General features: G+C 24.2%; 1 protein-coding gene and 1 long non-coding RNA gene across 2 annotated transcripts in view; one reads left to right on the top strand and one right to left on the bottom strand.

Moving 5' to 3' along the window:
* The window catches only part of LOC122509059 (A disintegrin and metalloproteinase with thrombospondin motifs 9-like), a 44,606-nt gene that overhangs the window by 27,674 nt on the left and 377 nt on the right, over nt 1-16,555 (top strand). The window contains exons 15-26 of the mRNA XM_043622826.1: nt 877-1,043; nt 1,122-1,369; nt 1,701-2,082; nt 2,599-2,760; nt 2,893-3,039; nt 4,374-4,505; nt 4,574-4,639; nt 4,799-4,990; nt 5,113-5,295; nt 5,460-5,785; nt 5,944-6,080; nt 16,245-16,438. Of these exons, the coding sequence (XP_043478761.1) occupies nt 877-1,043; nt 1,122-1,369; nt 1,701-2,082; nt 2,599-2,760; nt 2,893-3,039; nt 4,374-4,505; nt 4,574-4,639; nt 4,799-4,990; nt 5,113-5,295; nt 5,460-5,785; nt 5,944-6,080; nt 16,245-16,438 (2,336 nt within the window). The remainder of the gene's footprint in view (nt 1-876; nt 1,044-1,121; nt 1,370-1,700; nt 2,083-2,598; nt 2,761-2,892; nt 3,040-4,373; nt 4,506-4,573; nt 4,640-4,798; nt 4,991-5,112; nt 5,296-5,459; nt 5,786-5,943; nt 6,081-16,244; nt 16,439-16,555) is intronic.
* LOC122509061 lies at nt 2,574-16,275 on the bottom strand. The gene is made up of 2 exons (XR_006302287.1): nt 16,194-16,275; nt 2,574-2,779 (listed from the first exon to the last, which is right to left on the bottom strand). It is a non-coding gene; the product is annotated as an uncharacterized LOC122509061 (long non-coding RNA).

The raw sequence follows: 16,555 nt of genomic DNA, 5'->3' as shown, positions 1-16,555 counted from the left end.
AATTTGAAACCATCTAAATTTGAATTATTTTTAAAAATAGCTACAAAATTCTTTTCTGAATCAATTATTTTTAATAATTTTTAAAAAGTCGTTTGAAAATTCAATTATTCAGAAAAGAAAAAAAAAGTTTACTTAAATTGCTAATTAAAATTGAATTTTTTTTCAATTTAATAAAATTTTGATTATTTAAAAAATTTTCAATTATTAATTTTATATTAAAAAATTCAACTAATTTCAGCAAGATTTTCATTTGAAGATTATTTGATTTCGCAATTTTAGAAAATTAAATAATTTTTGCATTTTTTTTCAAATTTACATTAAAATTTGTGAAAATTCAATTATTTACACTAATTTTTTTTGAAATATTAATTAAAATTCTTTAAAATTAAATTCTTTTCCCCAATTTTTTTTTTTAATTTTCATTTAAAGATTTTTTATTAATATTTTTTAAAATTCAATTATTTTTCCCAATTTTCTTTTTAAAATTTTCATTTGAAGATTTTTCATTAAAATTTTTGAAAATTCAATTATTTTCAAAGTTTGCAATTAGAATACTTCAAAACTTGATTTTTAAAAATGAAATACATAGTTAAAAAAAATCAATAATTTTTAATAGAATTTTGAAAAATTTCAATTATTATCAAATGATTTGACTGTAGTTCTTTATTATTCACACCACGAAATTCGAAATAAGTTGCATTTTATACAAAAAAAAAGTGATTTTTTGTTGCAAAAAAAATCGAAAAAGTCCATACTATTCGATGCCTGAAAACGGATTTTCTTTTTTCTACAATTGAATTGAATTTTTAATCTAAATTTAAATTTTCAAAATTTCAAGCTTGAATACGTAAAAAAACATAAAATTTCCTTTTGCAGTATTACGCTATGCCGATCGTGAGGAATACATTCTAAATGGAAAATTCATGGTTATGAATCGAAGAGTAATCAGACGACCGGAAATGACGATCGAATACAGTGGACCTGAAGCAATAATTGAGCGCCTCAATAGTTCGAGACCAATTAAAGTTGACCTAATTTTAGAGGTATAGATTCGCATTTAAAAAAAATCTATTTTTCCTCTCGAAATCACTTCCTTGCTAATTAATCTATTTAATCTACAGGTGCTTTCTGTGGGAAAAATATCTCCGCCTCAGATTACTTACGAATACACAGTTCCAAAGAAGGTCCTAGAACGATACACATGGATTCTCAGCGGCTGGTCTCCATGTACCTTGAGTTGTCAAGGAATGAAATATCGACGCGCCGAATGCAGAGGAACTGAGCACAAAGACGTCGTTCCCGATGGTTATTGTCGGGCAGAAAAACCCAGAGAAGAGAGTCAAATGTGCAATAATCACTGTCTCTTCCAGTGAGTATTTTTTTGTTCTGAAACGCAAAAAATTCGAATTAGTAAAAATTTGCATTCAATACGAAAAAATCGAATCAGTTTAGAAAATATTTAATTTAATTTTTTTTTAAAGTATATTATCAAAAAAATTTTTTTTTAATATACTACAATTAAAATTAAATGTATACCGAAATAAATTAATGAATCGTTTAGTAATAAAAGCAAACCCAAGGGCTTGCTTTAATTACCAAACGATTCATTAATTTATCAACACCATTAGGTTTGGCTTTAATTATCAAACGATAAATTTATTTCGATTCAGTAAAAAAAAAATCGAAAAATAATTTTTCAGATGGCAAGTAACGTCGAAATCGGAATGCTCGAGTCATTGTGGTAATGGAACGCGATCAGTCACCTCTCGTTGTGTTCACATTTTGCATATGAGTGATAAAAGTCAAGCGCGCCAACTGCCCGATTATATTTGCTCTCATTTGGAAAGGCCGAAGGAAAAAGAGCCGTGCATTGGATCGTGTCACGATCTTCGTTGGAATTATGGTGCATGGGGTGCATGTTCAGTGACATGCGGTGGTGGAATTCAAAGAAGGTCAGCGAACTGCATTGACTCCAAGGGCAGACCAGTACCTGATGAAAAATGCTCGACGCAGGAGAAAATAGTGACAAGTGTCTGTGGTCAAGAAACATGTCCCAGATGGGACTTTGGTGAATGGAGTCCGGTAATATTTATCAATTTTTATCCTTCATTTCTATTTTCATCCGACTTAAATCATTTTCATCAATTCATTTATCAATCACTCAATCAATCAATCTTCTTATCTCCGAGTCTTTGATTCGTAGTGATCTTTATCTTCATATTTTATAATAATTGTCTCGTGATTTTTCTAAATAAATAATTAAAGACGACCAAGTCTTGCAATAAAAATCCAAATCAAACATTTTTCGAGAGGAAAATAGAATAAATTCTTCTTTGCCTCGGAGTGATCGTTATCTTCATATTTTATAATAATTAAAGACGACCGAGTCTTAAAATAAAAATTCAAATCGAAAATTTTTCAAGAGATAAATAGAAAAAATTTACTTACTGAGAAGAAAATAGAAAAATTCGCTTATTAATTTACTATTTGCAGGTGAATTTTCAATTAGCAAATTTTTCTATTTTCTTCTCTAATTTATTCTCGGCAAAGTTAGAAAAAAAGGAGATACTTACTGAACAATTTTATTATTCTTTTCAGTGCTCGGCTACTTGTGGACTGGGAAAACAACAAAGGCCTTATTGGTGTCAGGTGGAAAATCGTGTGGTTCATGCAAATTATTGTAGCGGATCGCCTTCGCAAATCTCGAAAGTTTGTGATGCAGGTCCTTGTTATAAGTGGCATTCCACTGAATGGACACCGGTAATTGTTTTTTTCAAATCTAGAATAAAAAAGACTCAATTAAATTAATTATAAATCGAAAATTACAATTCTTTATTTATTATTTATTATCAAGAGACATTATTTATTCCTATTGTTCATATACGATTTTAGTGTTCAGTTTCCTGTGGTGAAGGAATTCGTAAACGAGAAGTAACGTGTAGAGATGGAAATAATATGGTTATGAAAAAGTTAAATTGTGAATTTACAAAACAACCGATGGATACTTCCAGTTGCGTCATGAATCTTTGCCCTACAGTTGTAAGTGTTAAATATTTTCTATTTTCTCCAGTAATTTCGAATAAAAATAAAAATTTATATTATTAATCGTTGTATTCCGGTAATCTGTTCGTAGTTTGTTTCTTTGTTTCGTAACTTTTTTAATAATTTTTCTTTCTAAATGTTTCAAATTTTTAAATTAATTTATTGAATGACATTGAAAATCATTGAATTCTTACTCTTTTTATCCTTGGAAGAAACGAAGTATTTATCAAAAGATTTGAAAATAATTGAATTCCTTTGAAGGATTTTAACAAAATTTTTGAATTCTTTCGAGAAAATTCTTCAAATTGGTTTAAAAATAATTGAATTTTCGCCAAGAATTTTAATATTTATGAAAATAATTGAATTTTCCCCAGGAATTTTATTACAATTTTGGAAAATAATTGAACTTGCGCCAAGAATTTTAATATTTACAAAAAATAATTGAATTTTCCCAAAGAATTTTATTGAAATTTTAGAAAATAATTTAATTTTTAGTAAAAATTCATTAAAATTTTTAAAATAATTATATATTTTTAAAGAATTTCTTGAAAATAATGTAATTTTTTTTTAATAATTTTAATCGAAAATTTTGAAAATAATTGAAATTTACAAAGAATTTAATCAAAATTTTTTAGAAAAATTTGAGTACAATTTTTAATAATAATTGGACTCGTTTTAAAAATTTTATTAAAATTGCATGGAAAATAATTGAATTCTTGAGAAGAACTTTATTATTTATAAAAATAATTGAAATTTACAAGGAAATACATTAAAATTTTTGAGAACTGAATTTTTTAGAAAAATTTCATTGCAATTTTTAAAAACAATTGAACTTGTTCTAGAAATTTTAATAAATTTGCATAGAAAATAATTGAATTCCTGAGAAGAACTGTATTATGTATTTATAAAAATAATTCAATTCTTACGAAGAATTTTATCATTTATTTATAAAAATAATTGAATTCTTGCAAAGAAGTTTAGTATTTTGCGGAAACTAATTGAATTTTATAAATAATTGAATTTTTTCAAAGGACTTTCATTATTTATGAAAAAATTGAATTCTTAAGGAGAATTTTATTAAAATTTTTTGAAAATAATGGAATTCCTGCGAAGAATTTAACTATTTATATAAATAATTGAATTCTTACAAAGTATACGTTTTCTAAATTCCAAATTTATGAAAAAAATTGAATTATTACGAAAAATTCCAATGAAATTTTTGAAAATAATAAACAAGAATAATTAATTAAATTTTTTAAAATAATTTTGAAATTAAAATTTCTAATTTTTTTATTTTTCATTTTTAATTTAAAATTCAATATAATTTTTAGCAAACTCTACCGTCTATTATTTCAACATTAAAATCTCCACTTGACGACCCATCGGAACATGATAACGACGTGAATCACGAAAGTGTTCCTTCTCACAAAATATACAAATGGCATTCGGAATCTGCCGACGAAGTGAGTAATAAGAAAATTGTCATTTTCCAAATGTTATAAAAATGAAATACAACAATTTTTTTTCAAAGGTATCACGAAGACGACACTGCAATATTTATCCGTGTCCTCTTTGGAGTACAGGAGAATGGAGTCAGGTAATTAACACTGAATTAAATTGTGAATTTCAAATTGAAATTGTAAATTTACAAAATCCACAATTAAAAGAAAATAAAATTGGAAAACTTCAAGTTTAAAGTTCAAATGTCCAAATAAGACGATGTTTAAATTAAAATTTCCAAAATTTAATTCAACAGTGTGATGTGGCTTGTGGCGAAGGATATCAGTATCGCCAAGTTCGATGTCGCAGTTCAAGAGGAACAATTTTACCAGACAAGGAGTGTGTAATAAAACAAAGACCTCGTCATTTGAGAAAATGTGAAAATCCACCGTGTAATCCATCGATGGACAATTCTTTCCATAGATGGCGAACATCAGACTGGAGTGCCGTAAGTTCAAAAAATTCAGCCATGAAACGATAAATTAAACATCTACATAATTTATTTAAACTTTTTTTTTGAGAGTATTTTTCACTTTTATCAAATTTTGACAAAAATATTCATTTTTCAAGTGTTCAACGGAATGTGGAGAAGGAATTCAAAGAAGAAATGTTACCTGCCATTTGGTCAATGCCTATGGATGGCTCGATTCAACACCAATTAACGAATGTCCCACAATTGAGAAACCAATTGATCAACAGTCATGCAAAATCAAGGATTGCGATTATTACTGGACAGCTGGCAACTGGAAGAAGGTGAGCCTCTAGAAAAAAAGGAATTTGAGGCAAATAATTTCATTCCTAAAATTCATTTCCAATAATATTGTAAAATTTAATATTTTACATAATAGGCAAATTTTTTAAATAAAAATCAATAATTCTGTCTAAAGAGAAAATAAAAATTTTTAATATTCCAACAGTGTAGTCATCAGTGTGGAAGGAAAGGGAGACAAGTGCGACGATTGTTTTGTCACAATAAAGACGGGAAAAAGGTGCCGAGATATAATTGTCCGATGAAATTAAAACCACCGCGAAAGAGAAAATGTAATCAACGTCGTTGTGGTCCAACATCGTGTATGGAAATGCAAAAACGATTCAGATCGACAAGAGATGGAGAGTACAATCTTATTATCGGTGGAAGAAATATGTCTATTTATTGTTACGACATGGTTGGTAGGGAGCCGAAAGAATATCTCACATTGCCTGCTGGGGATAAGGAGAATTTTGCCGAAATTTATGGCAAAAGGTAAGAAACGAATCAAAAAAGAATATAAAAACAAAATTGTTTCTACAAAGTAACTACAAAACAATTACTAAGCTACAAACTAAACTAGCAAACAAAAAAATTATTTTAAGTGTATTAAACACTTTTATCTATTTTTATCCAATTTTCTCCACTTTTAGATTACGAAATCCTCAGACTTGTCCCTTTGGTGGACAAAGAAATGAAAGTTGTCACTGTGTGACAGATCCAGGAACAATTGCTGGAATTACAGCATTCAAGCGAGTGCGAATAGATGTCAATAAATTGTATATCATAGGTAAAATAATATCACATTTCTTAAAATTGATCACTTATTTAAATTGTCATTGGACAAAAATTCTATTAATTTCGATTAAAATTGAAAATTTCGTGTAACGAAAATTCGATCGTACATAAAATCTACTAGAAAAAACATTATTTCAATATCTTCGACTAATATGAGTCAAATATTTTCAATAATAAACTTCAATAATAATATTAAGAATAAATTATTTAGATCTTATTTCACATTCTAATAAAATACGCAAAAATACTTTTTTTTAATTGGAGATTTTTTAAAATTCGGGACAAAAATCAACAAAAGTCAAAATTTTCTTTTGTACTTAAGGTTAATCTCCAAAAGCAAAAAAAACAACCATACAAAATTTGGTCTCGGAATTAAATTTATCTTATGTGCAGGCATTATTTTAAAAAACTGTAAACTAAATTTCGTCTGTAAATCAATTATTTTTATTAACTTTCTAAATATTCTTCAAGAATTCAATCAATATCAATACATTATAATAATCGTAAGTTTCCTTTCCGTTAGCAAATTATCTGCATTCATTTGTTTGTTTTGAAAATTAAATTTTGTGGGTTAAGTATTGGCATTTTATATATATTTTTTAATGTCAAACTTTTTAATGTGGAAAATTCTTAACTTATTAAATTGTCTCGACTCTTTGGTAAAAAATCTAACATTACCAAAATTCGAAAAATTTCAAAAATCCGTTTTTCTTAAAATTCAACATTTTTTCCTCCCTTTTATGGGATTTAGCTTCATTATTATTGTGATTTTAGAAAATACTTTACTTATTAAATTGTCTCGACTCTTTGGTAAAAAATCTAAAATTATCAAAAATTCGAAAAATTTCAAAAATCCGTTTTTCTTAAAATTCAACATTTTTTCCTCCCTTTTATGGGATTTAGCTTCATTATTTTTGTGCTTTTGAAAAATACTTTACTTATTAAATTGTCTCGACTCTTTGGTAAAAAATCTAAAATTATTAAAAATTCGAAAAAATTCAAAAATCCGATTTTCTTAAAATTCAACATTTTTTCTTCTCTTTTATGGGATTTAGCTTCATTATTTTTGTGCTCTTGGAAAATACTTTACTTATTTAATAGTCTCGACTCTTTGGTAAAAAATCTAAAATTATCGAAAATTATCAAAAATTCAAAAATCCGAATTTCTAAAAATTCAACATTTTTTCCTCTCTTTTATGGGATTTAGCTTCATTATTTTTGTGCTTTTAGAAAATACTTTACTTATTAAATTGTCTCAATTCTTTGGTAAAAAATCTAAAATTCGAAAAAATTCGAAAAAATTCAAAAATCCGATTTTCTTAAAATTCAACATTTTTTCTTCTCTTTTATAGGATTTAGCTTCATTATTATTGTGATTTTGGAAAATACTTTACTTATTAAATTGTCTCGACTCTTTGGTAAAAAATCTAAAATTATCAAAAATTCGAAAAATTTCAAAAATCCGTTTTTCTTAAAATTCAACATTTTTTCCTCCCTTTTATGGGATTTAGCTTCATTATTTTTGTGCTTTTGAAAAATACTTTACTTATTAAATTGTCTCGACTCTTTGGTAAAAAATCTAAAATTATTAAAAATTCGAAAAAATTCAAAAATCCGATTTTCTTAAAATTCAACATTTTTTCTTCTCTTTTATGGGATTTAGCTTCATTATTTTTGTGCTCTTGGAAAATACTTTACTTATTTAATAGTCTCGACCCTTTGGTAAAAAATCTAAAATTATCGAAAATTATCAAAAATTCAAAAATCCGAATTTCTAAAAATTCAACATTTTTTCCTCTCTTTTATGAGATTTAGCTTCATTATTTTTGTGCTTTTGGAAAATACTTTATTTATTAAATTGTCTCGACTCTTTGGTAAAAAAATCTAAAATTATCGAAAATTATCAAAAATTCAAAAATCCGAATTTCTAAAAATTCAACATTTTTTCCTCTCTTTTATGGGATTTAGCTTCATTATTTTTGTACTTTTGAAAAATACTTTATTTATTAAATTGTCTCGAATCTTTGGTAAAAAATCTAAAATTATCGAAAATTATCAAAAATTCAAAAATCCGAATTTCTTAAAATTCAACATTTTTTCCTCTGTTTTATGGGATTTAGCTTCATTATTTTTGTGATTTTGGAAAATACTTTACTTATTAAATTGTCTCGACTCTTTGGTAAAAAATCTAAAATTATCAAAAATTCGAAAAATTTCAAAAATCCGTTTTTCTTAAAATTCAACATTTTTTCCTCCCTTTTATGTGATTTAGCTTCATTATTTTTGTGCTTTTAGAAAATACTTTACTTATTAAATTGTCTCAATTCTTTGGTAAAAAATCTAAAATTCGAAAAAATTCGAAAAAATTCAAAAATCCGATTTTCTTAAAATTCAACATTTTTTCTTCTCTTTTATGGGATTTAGCTTCATTATTATTGTGATTTTAGAAAATACTTTACTTATTAAATTGTCTCGACTCTTTGGTAAAAAATCTAAAATTATCAAAAATTCGAAAAATTTCAAAAATCCGTTTTTCTTAAAATTCAACATTTTTTCCTCCCTTTTATGTGATTTAGCTTCATTATTTTTGTGCTTTTAGAAAATACTTTACTTATTAAATTGTCTCAATTCTTTGGTAAAAAATCTAAAATTCGAAAAAATTCGAAAAAATTCAAAAATCCGATTTTCTTAAAATTCAACATTTTTTCTTCTCTTTTATGGGATTTAGCTTCATTATTATTGTGATTTTAGAAAATACTTTACTTATTAAATTGTCTCGACTCTTTGGTAAAAAATCTAAAATTATCAAAAATTCGAAAAATTTCAAAAATCCGTTTTTCTTAAAATTCAACATTTTTTCCTCCCTTTTATGGGATTTAGCTTCATTATTTTTGTGCTTTTGAAAAATACTTTACTTATTAAATTGTCTCGACTCTTTGGTAAAAAATCTAAAATTATTAAAAATTCGAAAAAATTCAAAAATCCGATTTTCTTAAAATTCAACATTTTTTCTTCTCTTTTATGGGATTTAGCTTCATTATTTTTGTGCTCTTGGAAAATACTTTACTTATTTAATAGTCTCGACTCTTTGGTAAAAAATCTAAAATTATCGAAAATTATCAAAAATTCAAAAATCCGAATTTCTAAAAATTCAACATTTTTTCCTCTCTTTTATGGGATTTAGCTTCATTATTTTTGTGCTTTTAGAAAATACTTTACTTATTAAATTGTCTCAATTCTTTGGTAAAAAATCTAAAATTCGAAAAAATTCGAAAAAATTCAAAAATCCGATTTTCTTAAAATTCAACATTTTTTCTTCTCTTTTATAGGATTTAGCTTCATTATTATTGTGATTTTGGAAAATACTTTACTTATTAAATTGTCTCGACTCTTTGGTAAAAAATCTAAAATTATCAAAAATTCGAAAAATTTCAAAAATCCGTTTTTCTTAAAATTCAACATTTTTTCCTCCCTTTTATGGGATTTAGCTTCATTATTTTTGTGCTTTTGAAAAATACTTTACTTATTAAATTGTCTCGACTCTTTGGTAAAAAATCTAAAATTATTAAAAATTCGAAAAAATTCAAAAATCCGATTTTCTTAAAATTCAACATTTTTTCTTCTCTTTTATGGGATTTAGCTTCATTATTTTTGTGCTCTTGGAAAATACTTTACTTATTTAATAGTCTCGACCCTTTGGTAAAAAATCTAAAATTATCGAAAATTATCAAAAATTCAAAAATCCGAATTTCTAAAAATTCAACATTTTTTCCTCTCTTTTATGAGATTTAGCTTCATTATTTTTGTGCTTTTGGAAAATACTTTATTTATTAAATTGTCTCGACTCTTTGGTAAAAAAATCTAAAATTATCGAAAATTATCAAAAATTCAAAAATCCGAATTTCTAAAAATTCAACATTTTTTCCTCTCTTTTATGGGATTTAGCTTCATTATTTTTGTACTTTTGAAAAATACTTTATTTATTAAATTGTCTCGAATCTTTGGTAAAAAATCTAAAATTATCGAAAATTATCAAAAATTCAAAAATCCGAATTTCTTAAAATTCAACATTTTTTCCTCTGTTTTATGGGATTTAGCTTCATTATTTTTGTGATTTTGGAAAATACTTTACTTATTAAATTGTCTCGACTCTTTGGTAAAAAATCTAAAATTATCAAAAATTCGAAAAATTTCAAAAATCCGTTTTTCTTAAAATTCAACATTTTTTCCTCCCTTTTATGTGATTTAGCTTCATTATTTTTGTGCTTTTAGAAAATACTTTACTTATTAAATTGTCTCAATTCTTTGGTAAAAAATCTAAAATTCGAAAAAATTCAAAAATCCGATTTTCTTAAAATTCAACATTTTTTCTTCTCTTTTATGGGATTTAGCTTCATTATTATTGTGATTTTGGAAAATACTTTACTTATTAAATTGTCTCGACTCTTTGGTAAAAAATCTAAAATTATCAAAAATTCGAAAAATTTCAAAAATCCGTTTTTCTTAAAATTCAACATTTTTTCCTCTCTTTTATGGGATTTAGCTTCATTATTTTTGTGCTTTTGAAAAATACTTTACTTATTAAATTGTCTCGACTCTTTGGTAAAAAATCTAAAATTATCAAAAATTCGAAAAATTTCAAAAATCCGTTTTTCTTAAAATTCAACATTTTTTCCTCCCTTTTATGGGATTTAGCTTTATTATTTTTGTGCTTTTGAAAAATACTTTACTTATTAAATTGTCTCGACTCTTTGGTAAAAAATCTAAAATTATTAAAAATTCGAAAAAATTCAAAAATCCGATTTTCTTAAAATTCAACATTTTTTCTTCTCTTTTATGGGATTTAGCTTCATTATTTTTGTGCTCTTGGAAAATACTTTACTTATTTAATAGTCTCGACTCTTTGGTAAAAAATCTAAAATTATCGAAAATTATCAAAAATTCAAAAATCCGAATTTCTAAAAATTCAACATTTTTTCCTCTCTTTTATCGGATTTAGCTTCATTATTTTTGTGCTTTTGGAAAATACTTTATTTATTAAATTGTCTCGACTCTTTGGTAAAAAATCTAAAATTATCGAAAATTATCAAAAATTCAAAAATCCGAATTTCTAAAAATTCAACATTTTTTCCTCTCTTTTATGGGATTTAGCTTCATTATTTTTGTACTTTTGAAAAATACTTTACTTATTAAATTGCCTCGACTCATTGGTAAAAAATCTAAAATTATCGAAAATTATCCAAAATTCAAAAATCCGAATTTCTAAAAATTCAACATTTTTTCCTCTCTTTTATGGGATTTAGCTTCATTATTTTTGTGCTTTTGAAAAATACTTTACTTATTAAATTGTCTCGACTCTTTGGTAAAAAATCTAAAATTATCAAAAATTCGAAAAATTTCAAAAATACGTTTTTCTTAAAATTCAACATTTTTTCCTCCCTTTTATGGGATTTAGCTTCATTATTTTTGTGCTTTTGGAAAATACTTTACTTATTAAATTGTCTCGATTCTTTGGTAAAAAATCTAAAATTATCACAAATTCGAAAAATTTTAAAAATACGTTTTTCTTAAAATTCAACATTTTTTCCTCTTTTTTATAGGATTTAGCTTCATTATTTTTGTGCTTTTGAAAAATACTTTACTTATTAAATTGTCTCGACTCTTTGGTAAAAAATCTAAAATTATCGAAAATTATCAAAAATTCAAAAATCCGAATTTCCAAAAATTCAACATTTTTTCCTCTCTTTTATGGGATTTAGCTTCATTATTTTTGTGCTTTTGAAAAATACTTTACTTATTAAATTGTCTCGACTCTTTGGTAAAAAATCTAAAATTATCAAAAATTCGAAAAAATTCAAAAATCCGATTTTCTTAAAATTCAAAATTTTTTTTTCTCTTTTATAGGATTTAGCTTTATTATTTTTGTGCTTTTGGAAAATACTTTACTTATTAAATTGTCTCGACTCTTTGGTAAAAAATCTAAAATTATCGAAAATTATCAAAAATTCAAAAATCCGAATTTCTTAAAATTCAACATTTTTTCCTCTCTTTTATGGGATTTAGCTTCATTATTTTTGTGCTTTTGGAAAATACTTTATTTATTAAATTGTCTCGACTCTTTGGTAAAAAATCTAAAATTATCGAAAATTATCAAAAATTCGAAAAACCGAATTTCTTAAAATTCAACATTTTTTCCTCTCTTTTATGGTATTTAGCTTCATTATTTTTGTGCTCTTGGAAAATACTTTACTTATTTAATAGTCTCGATTCTTTGGTAAAAAATCTAAAATTATCGAAAATTATCAAAAATTCAAAAATCCGAATTTCTTAAAATTCAACATTTTTTCCTCTCTTTTATGGGATTTAGCTTCATTATTTTTGTGCTTTTGGAAAATACTTTATTTATTAAATTGTCTCGACTCTTTGGTAAAAAATCTAAAATTATCGAAAATTATCAAAAATTCGAAAAACCGAATTTCTTAAAATTCAACATTTTTTCCTCTCTTTTATGGGATTTAGCTTCATTATTTTTGTGCTCTTGGAAAATACTTTACTTATTTAATAGTCTCGACTCTTTGGTAAAAAATCTAAAATTATCGAAAATTATCAAAAATTCAAAAATTCGAATTTCTTGAAATTCAACATTTTTTCCTCTCTTTTATGGGATTTAGCTTCATTATTTTTGTGCTTTTGGAAAATACTTTATTTATTAAATTGTCTCTACTCTTTGGTAAAAAATCTAAAATTATCGAAAATTATCAAAAATTCAAAAATCCGAATTTCTAAAAATTCAACATTTTTTCCTCTCTTTTATGGGATTTAGCTTCATTATTTTTGTACTTTTGAAAAATACTTTACTTATTAAATTGCCTCGACTCATTGGTAAAAAATCTAAAATTATCGAAAATTATCAAAAATTCAAAAATCCGAATTTCTAAAAATTCAACATTTTTTCCTCTTTTTTATGGGATTTAGCTTCATTATTTTTTGCTTTTGAAAAATACTTTACTTATTAAATTGTCTCGACTCTTTGGTAAAAAATCTAAAATTATCGAAAATTATCAAAAATTCAAAAATCCGAATTTCTAAAAATTCAACATTTTTTCCTCTCTTTTATGGGATTTAGCTTCATTATTTTTGTGCTTTTGAAAAATACTTTACTTATTAAATTGTCTCGACTCTTTGGTAAAAAATCTAAAATTATCAAAAATTCGAAAAAATTCAAAAATCCGATTTTCTTAAAATTCAAAATTTTTTTTTCTCTTTTATGGGATTTAGCTTTATTATTTTTGTGCTTTTGGAAAATACTTTACTTATTAAATTGTCTCGACTCTTTGGTAAAAAATCTAAAATTATCGAAAATTATCAAAAATTCGAAAAACCGAATTTCTTAAAATTCAACATTTTTTCCTCTCTTTTATGGGATTTAGCTTCATTATTTTTGTGCTTTTGGAAAATACTTTATTTATTAAATTGTCTCGACTCTTTGGTAAAAAATCTAAAATTATCGAAAATTATCAAAAATTCAAAAATCCGAATTTCTAAAAATTCAACATTTTTTCCTCTCTTTTATGGGATTTAGCTTCATTATTTTTGTACTTTTGAAAAATACTTTATTTATTAAATTGTCTTGACTCTTTGGTAAAAAATCTAAAATTATCGAAAATTATCAAAAATTCGAGAAACCGAATTTCTTAAAATTCAACATTTTTTCCTCTCTTTTATGGGATTTAGCTTCATTATTTTTGTGCTCTTGGAAAATACTTTATTTATTTAATAGTCTCGACTCTTTGGTAAAAAATCTAAAATTATCGAAAATTATCAAAAATTCAAAAATCCGAATTTCTTGAAATTCAACATTTTTTCCTCTCTTTTATGGGATTTAGCTTCATTATTTTTGTGCTTTTGGAAAATACTTTATTTATTAAATTGTCTCTACTCTTTGGTAAAAAATCTAAAATTATCGAAAATTATCAAAAATTCAAAAATCCGAATTTCTAAAAATTCAACATTTTTTCCTCTCTTTTATGGGATTTAGCTTCATTATTTTTGTACTTTTGAAAAATACTTTACTTATTAAATTGCCTCGACTCATTGGTAAAAAATCTAAAATTATCGAAAATTATCAAAAATTCAAAAATCCGAATTTCTAAAAATTCAACATTTTTTCCTCTTTTTTATGGGATTTAGCTTCATTATTTTTGTGCTTTTGAAAAATACTTTACTTATTAAACTGTCTCGACTCTTTGGTAAAAAATCTAAAATTATCGAAAATTATCAAAAATTCAAAAATCCGAATTTCTAAAAATTCAACATTTTTTCCTCTCTTTTATGGGATTTAGCTTCATTATTTTTGTGCTTTTGAAAAATACTTTACTTATTAAATTGTCTCGACTCTTTGGTAAAAAATCTAAAATTATCAAAAATTCGAAAAAATTCAAAAATCCGATTTTCTTAAAATTCAAAATTTTTTTTTCTCTTTTATGGGATTTAGCTTTATTATTTTTGTGCTTTTGGAAAATACTTTACTTATTAAATTGTCTCGACTCTTTGGTAAAAAATCTAAAATTATCGAAAATTATCAAAAATCCGAATTTCTTAAAATTCAACATTTTTTCTTCTCTTTTATGGGATTAAGCTTCATTATTTTTGTGCTTTTGGAAAATACTTTATTTATTAAATTGTCTCGACTCTTTGGTAAAAAATCTAAAATTATCTAAAATTATCAAAAATTCAAAAATCCGATTTTCTTAAAATTCAACATTTTTTCCTCTCTTTTATGTGATTTAGCTTTATTATTTTTGTGCTTTTGGAAAATACTTTACTTATTAAATTGTCTTGACACTTTGGTAAAAAATCTAAAATTATCAAAAATTCGAAAAATTTTAAAAATACGTTTTTCTTAAAATTCAACATTTTTTCTTCTCTTTTATGGGATTAAGCTTCATTATTTTTGTGCTTTTGGAAAATACTTTATTTATTAAATTGTCTCGACTCTTTGGTAAAAAATCTAAAATTATCTAAAATTATCAAAAATTCAAAAATCCGATTTTCTTAAAATTCAACATTTTTTCCTCTCTTTTATGTGATTCAGCTTCATTATTTTTGTGCTTTTGGAAAATACTTTACTTATTAAATTGTCTTGACTCTTTGGTAAAAAATCTAAAATTATCAAAAATTCGAAAAATTTTAAAAATCCGTTTTTCTTAAAATTCAACATTTTTTCTTCTCTTTTATGGGATTAAGCTTCATTATTTTTGTGCTTTTGGAAAATACTTTATTTATTAAATTGTCTCGACTCTTTGGTAAAAAATCTAAAATTATCAAAAATTATCAAAAATCCGAAAAATTGAATTTCTTAAAATTCTTTATTTTTTCTTTTCTTTTATGCCATTTAGCTTTATTATTATTTGAATTTTTATTCAAGAGAAAAAATGGAAAACTTAAAAAATTTAGAAACTTTTAAAAATTACAGGCCTTTTCCATGAATATTATTGAAAATAATTGAACTGCTGAGAAGAATTTTGTCGAAATTTTAGGAAATAATTGAATTCTTTCAAAACATTTTGGAAAATAATTAAATCTTTTCGTGAATTTTTTTTAATTATTTTGAAAATAATTGAATTTCTGCGAAAAATTTTAATATTTATAAAAATAATTGAATTCTTTGAAAGAATGTTATTATTCATGAAAATAATTGAATTCTTGTAAAAAATTTTATTAAAATTATTGAAAATAATAAACAATAATTAATTATGTACCTAATAAGTTTTATAAAAAATATTTTAATATAAATTTTTAAAGATAATTTTTATTAATTTTGATTTGAAAATTTTTCATTCAAACTTTTGAGAATTCAATTATTTATTTATTATTAATATGAGATAAGATCTGAATAATTTATGTTTTTATTTTATTTATTTATTATAATTATAAAAATTATAAATTTTAATTATATTTAATATAATTGTTGAAATTCAAGTTTGAAGATCTATTTATATTGTATTTGACTCACTTTAGTGAAGTTATTTTAAAAAAATGCTCCTTTAAGATAATCTTGCATATTTTAAACGTCTAAATGCAAAATATTTTATTTATTACAAACCTTGAATTTTTTTCCATAATTTTTCACTGAATATTTCTGTTTTCTATTCAGCTGATGACTACAGATTTTCCTGGACTCGAGGCTCAAAACGTGTTGAATTTGGAAAGGCCGGCGATTGTTATAGTTTGGCTAATTGTCCTCAGGGTCGATTCAGCATTAATTTAACTGGAACTTTCTTCAAACTCTCCCCTCAAGTTTCATGGAGTACACAAAAATCTCGAGCTTTCCTCTTAATTAACAGAATAGTAAGTTCCCCTTCTTTATCTGTAAAAGAAATTTCCAATATTAGTACTAATTATATTATTAATATTAATATTAACATTAATAACTAATTAATTGTATATTTAAATGGATTTATCACT

This window comes from Leptopilina heterotoma, unplaced genomic scaffold (genome assembly GCF_015476425.1).
Source record: "Leptopilina heterotoma isolate Lh14 unplaced genomic scaffold, ASM1547642v1 Lhet_59, whole genome shotgun sequence".
Classification (NCBI taxonomy): domain Eukaryota; kingdom Metazoa; phylum Arthropoda; class Insecta; order Hymenoptera; family Figitidae; genus Leptopilina; species Leptopilina heterotoma.
This window is presented reverse-complemented; position numbering and strand designations above follow the sequence as displayed.